At 37.7% G+C, this 5,471-nt stretch overlaps 1 protein-coding gene across 10 annotated transcripts; it reads left to right on the top strand.

The window, feature by feature from the left end:
* Positions 1-241: 241 nt before the first annotated feature.
* On the top strand, positions 242-4,885 carry LOC149216036 (uncharacterized). 10 transcript variants are annotated; one of them, XM_089392670.1, is made up of 5 exons: positions 322-1,330; positions 1,470-1,507; positions 1,601-1,669; positions 1,811-2,270; positions 2,717-4,885. In XM_089392670.1, the coding sequence occupies exons 4-5, from the start codon at positions 2,099-2,101 to the stop codon at positions 2,869-2,871; spliced, it is 327 nt and encodes a 108-aa protein (XP_089248796.1). In that variant the 5' UTR covers positions 322-1,330; positions 1,470-1,507; positions 1,601-1,669; positions 1,811-2,098; the 3' UTR covers positions 2,872-4,885. The 10 variants fall into 10 exon arrangements, with proteins under 10 accessions (XP_089248789.1, XP_089248798.1, XP_089248796.1 ...); XM_089392669.1 differs by having other exon boundaries at positions 1,457-1,507; XM_089392663.1 differs by lacking the exons at positions 1,601-1,669; positions 2,717-4,885 and adding an exon at positions 242-312 and having other exon boundaries at positions 405-1,330; positions 1,457-1,507; positions 1,713-2,135.
* The last annotated feature ends 586 nt before the right edge of the window (positions 4,886-5,471 follow it).

Here is a 5,471-nt window from a genome sequence, read left to right as displayed (position 1 = left end):
AGTCCATGGTTTTTCCCACAATATTCTTAATCCATTATTTTTTCTATAGTATTTTTTTTTGATATGATTTATCTAAAGGCTAATGATTAAACCAACCTAAATTCATTGCGGAGAGATTAAATCTCTTCCCTTTCCACATTTCATAAATCCATAATTAAAATAAATCTAACTCATAACTAATTTTCCCACCACAATATAAACCTAATTGAAAATCATATATATTAGCTACATTCAGGCCAGACATATATATATCAAATGAGAACCTTCTCTTCCTATGACTTCACCCTCCTACTCCCATTCGCCACGGCAATGGTATGGTAGTTACCTTCCCATTCTTTATATAATTTTTGCTTGAGTAGGGTTTCATATCGTGATGCCAATCAGTCTTGTTTTTGCTTGGCTAGGTTTTAATGTTGTATCACCAATCAGTCTGGTCTACCGCTCGAATCTGCTTCTACTTAGAACCCTGAGAACCAATGGAGGTAGGCTATGAAAAGCGGATCAAAGAGAACTCCCACTGGTTGATGGGTGCGAATTCGTTCAAAACAATAGGGTTTATAGCAGAGCAGAACAATGCTTCAAACCCACGGTGTTTGATATAGTGGTATCGTCCCGTAAGTGACAGTGGTTGCTCCAACAACATCCATGAGGTCATTTTCTCTTCGAATTTTTCCATATATTCTGAATTCAAATTTGGAGAGAGGCTTAAAGTTTGGAGAAAAGATGGCCACATAGATGTTGTTCGGAATAGTTCAGTTGAAGAGGAATCTTAATCAGGTGTTACTGAGAGCGACAAGGGTTTACAAAATCGACAGGAGTATCGTCCATAGGCTCTGGAAAAATGGTTGGAAGACCCAGAGGTTAGAAAGAAAGATCTAGGGTTTACAGGGAGTAGAAACGTTGGTCATGAAGGTTAACAAACTGGAGGAAGGTGAAGCTGATTAGCCGAATCCTATTTGGAACAGAGAAGGATGAGGAGGAAGAATCGTAGGCGGAGGAGGTCAAAGGAGCTACAGTGTGTTTCTTCGGATAGGGCCGACGGTGTATCTGCTGATCCTGATGATTGGAAGAGCAGACAAGAGAGTATGGAGGAGGACTCTCTGATATCGACTCTGAGAAAACAAGGAGGATGATTAAGAGCAGGATGCAGTCAGAAAAAAGAGCTATCGGATGCATGATAGGAACCTAAGTCTCCTTGTTTTGAGATAGCAGGCATCATAAGCATGGCTGTAAGCATTTTTTCACGAGAAATATTTGAGTAAAACTGGATGGTGTCAGCACAAGCAAGCACAGGAAGTCGGGACTCCATTATAGAGGCATCCTATTCCAGGTATGAATTCTTAAACTGTGTTTAAATTCAACATTATTTAAGGTTCTCTATTTGGCTGCATCTATGCATGATATCATAAACCATTCAACTTAAGTGCATGGTTGTCTAATCTTACATGTTCGAAAGTGTCTCTTTCAAGGTAGCAGCTGATTCATCTACATCGAAATATCTTGATAGGTATTTTATGCAATTGATATCAACTTGACTGCCTTACCTTATCATAGTTCAATATTAGATTTGCTTATAGTAATACATTGGTTGTAAGTACAGTCTAATCATTGTAAAGCTTTGAAGTTGATCATGAAGGAATGCTGGGCTGTTGAGACTAGCTCGTTCGATGTAATTTGCTTATACTTTTGTTTTGGTGTTTTTTTTCTTCTAGTTCGTTTTTTTGCGCAGCTAGAAAGATCTATATCTATATCAGGCCGACAATCTGGTACCAGTCTAGTACATACATTAATCCATCAGGATTTTGTTCAGGCTGTGTCCATGTCTGGGGTTTTCCCTACGTTTTATACACTTCAAATTCCTGGCTTCAGAATTGGAGAACTTCCTTGATCCTGAAACAGAACTTCCATGACAAACAAAAGCATTTGAAGCAGAGGGTGAGAGACTGGTTTTGTGTTCTGATCTCCTAACAGGCTTTGATCCTATATTTATCATCATAAAAGCTACCAGTAAATAAATAGTGCAGATATTAGACCATACAGTAAACTGGCACTCCATGCAAGCTATAGTAGACAAGACTTGTAATCGTTTTGTTAATAGATGCACAGCTTCTCTCATCCGTTTTGTTTTTCATTGAGCACACGAGGTTTTCAGGGCAAATATCCTCACGTTTCAGTTGCAGCACTGGGCATTTCTGATCCCACAAGTCGTCAAGCTCCTGAGTCTCTGAATGGGGCTGCAGACAATCAATGTTACCCTTGTCAGCTGAGGGGTATGTTCGTTTACTGCACTGGTTTTCCTATCCAGTTTAGAACTTACTAGAGCAGACTATAGTTCTGTTGCTTGGTTTGCAAATGAAGTGGTAATCTTTCTACTCCTTCTGTAGAGAAGTCTATTTCTATTGCTAGACCTTTGATCCAGTTTACTTTATTTCAGAGGAAGCAATCTTTACTGGATGCTACTTCATTCAATATATAAACTATAGTTTCAGACTCTCTTTCAATTACTATTGAACGGTGAATATTGGATCTGCAAAAATTAATTCCCTTAACCATGCAATCCTTTCTGCTTGGTTATTTGTTGCCTTCCCATTTGAATTTCAGATAATTGAAAATAAAATTTGGCCTTTATTATTTCTGTTGATAGCACCACCAGTACCCTAACATGAGTTTGCCCTAGAAGCATTGTCAAATTTAAATTTATACCTCTTTGACACAGGTGGGTTCGAAGGAGACTGTGGACTGCTTGTACCCAAATCTGTCCATTCATGCAAAACAGAATCCGATCTTCTTGGAGTGGGAGATAATATTCTGTTCAAAAGGAGAAAGACACTCGAGGATATCTTGGGTATCTTGGGGGATGTGCTCCTGTGATTCTTGGATGGGTCTCATCTGATTTTAGCTCAAATTTGGGCTGGATCCTATAGCTGTGTGTTAATTATTTTTGGGTTTGGTTTTTATTCTCTTATAGTTTTTAAATAGGTCATAAGTTAAATGACATGAAAAAATTCGTCTTTGCATCTGCAGATGGAACTTAGATAATTTATGGTCCATGGACCTTTTGCTCGAGGTTTCTTTAATTAGCCTATGGAAAAGTGAAATTTCACTAAAATTGGCTGTTCATTTTGACCATTCAAGTGCTGTTGGATGTTGAAACAAGATATATAGCTACTCTCTTTTGCTTTTCAATATCTCTTGGAAACCTGAGTTTTTCAATGATAACCAGATGAATGTTGCAATGTTGGGTCTAGACCTCCTTCCACAAAAATGCGAAATTATTCTTTGAAAAGGTGTAGGTATGCTTGCTTGCTTGCCTTCTACTCTCCTCCTTTGTGTGGCCCAAAAGTAATAATACTAAATTCGTTTCTATCGTATCCTTTCCCATGCTATCCCTACATGGTTCCATGGAATTGTTTCTATGACTATATCGTATGCCACATATGTCACATTGTTTGTGAGGATTTGTCTATGATAACCTATAAGCCCGAATATACTATGCTCTTTATATCAATGGGGTGTTCAGATGGGTAATGGGTCTCCTGCTAACTGTAATAGTTGATTGCTTGTGGGGCAAGTATGTTTACATAATTGACCTTCCCCTCTACTTTGTGGTGGAAAAACATTTAATTGGCAATAGTCTGTGCTATACCTTTCACATGTTATCCTAACATATTGTTGAAGAATTAATTGTTATTGATGTCAAAGGGATGTCTAGTTGAAAAAGAAAATTGCATAGGCTTAAAGAGGAGTTTAAGCCCTTTCCAACAAGTATTTGCATGCCTCCTAACTCCTCATTGAAGAGATTAAATTTTCAAGTTGAAATATATCTATTTCTGGAAGATAGGTTCATATCTCATGAACCTTGTGAAGTGAAGAAGCACTGGTTTTGGTTTCTGGTTTCTGTGGGTTTTGGGTTATGGTTTTTAGTGACACCTTTGATCAGATTTTGAGGTTTACTTTTGAGCTATCCTTGGAGGACATAACTTGTGTTAACTCTAGCACATATCTAGTCCTAAATTTGGCTAGGCATTGGAGGAATTTTCGCCTATCTACAACTCAGAATTTTGGTCTCTTTTAGGCCTATAGCAGACTAGAGTTGGGCCCCTTTATGTGAATTTCAGCCCTGTGGAAAAACAAATTCTAAGGCCTGTGAAATTTGACCCCGAGGCCAGAATTTTGGCCCCATTTTGTAGCCTTTGGTATCTCAATTTGAGACAGAGTTTCAACCTCCTGTCACAGCTTGGTTCCTGAAGCAAAGAGGTATATTTGAACCTGGTTTTTTAACCTTATTTGGAGTAGGCTTTGGATAATTTTTTGAGGAGACCTTGGGTTAGTTTTTGGACAAACATTGGATCAGTTTTGAAGACCTTTGAAGCAGCCCTAGATGCGGTCTCTTGAATCAAAGTTGAAGAATCTTTGTGAAGTAGACTTGGAGTGTTTTAGAGCAGAGTTTTAAGTAGACTTGAAGAACCCTTTTGAACAGACTTTGGATCCTCTCTTGGAACAGATTTTGAACAGATCTTGGAGCAGAGTTTGAACAAAACTTGAAGATTTATTGTAGCAGCCTTGTTGGAGCTTTCTTGACCATTTGTTGGAGGAAGCTTGAAGGTTTTTTTGGATAGAACTTGGTGACTTGTTGAAGCAAACTAGAAGACATCTTTGTGTAGCAGACTTTGGAAGAATTCCATCTTCGTGTAGCAGGCTTTGGAAGAATTCTTTGAAGGATTTCGTGCAAACCTTAGAAAAGGACTTGAAGGCATCCTTGGGCAAGTTTTGAAGCAAAATTTGGAAACCATTTTGGTGCATTTTTTCTCCATGGATGTCCATTACCACATGAATTGTTTAAAGATGCTCTCCATATCATTGATCACTCTCTTTTGTGTGAAAACAATGGAACTTTGATAAACAAGCATGGTCGAGATGTTAGATTAAATGAATAACATTCTAAATTTCTGCCTCCTACGGGTAGTGATTTGTTTGCCCCATTGCTGATTCATTCCTTATTTTATTAGAAGCATTTATTTAATTCTTTGCAGTATGTCTTTTATCTGATAGAGGAAATCTTAGGTAAAACGTATGCATAATATCTTCTTTTAAGTCTCAACGTCGTCAGGATTTGTCTTTTTAGTCCCAACATTGTCAGGATTTGCCTTTTAAGTCCCAAGCTTACATTCAAGAAAGAAAATTGATTTATCTTTGTTAATGGTAGATGATTTGGCCTATGGGTCTCTTAAATATTTTGATGGCATTGTTTATTGCTTCAGGTTCTTTTGGATTGGGAGATCCTAGAAGTAGTGTATAATTCAATGTTATCAAAACCAGGCCGGTCATTGAATCGGTAGACCCCTCGAACTGGGAATCGGTAAACAAAACCAGACAAAAAAATAGATTGACCAAACATACTTAAACTAATAAAAATAAACCATATATTTTCGTGTGCATCCATATAAATTGAAGCGATTTATATGCAAATA

This window comes from Pinus tabuliformis, chromosome 1_1 (genome assembly GCF_031772625.1).
Source record: "Pinus tabuliformis cultivar Carrire ecotype Pingquan chromosome 1_1, CPIR1, whole genome shotgun sequence".
NCBI classification, from domain to species: Eukaryota; Viridiplantae; Streptophyta; class Pinopsida; order Pinales; family Pinaceae; genus Pinus; species Pinus tabuliformis.
Note: the sequence above shows the minus strand (reverse complement) of the source record. Positions and strands in the feature narration are given on the sequence as shown.

Coding starts and splice junctions, on each gene's coding strand:
- LOC149216036 (XM_089392663.1), top strand. CDS start 1,269: ATGGTGTCAGCACAAGCAAGCACAGGAAGTCGGGACTCCATTATAGAG. Junction 1,331..1,456: donor ATAGAGGCATCCTATTCCAG/GTATGAATTCTT, acceptor CATGTTCGAAAG/TGTCTCTTTCAAGGTAGCAG. Junction 1,508..1,712: donor ACATCGAAATATCTTGATAG/GTATTTTATGCA, acceptor TTTTTCTTCTAG/TTCGTTTTTTTGCGCAGCTA.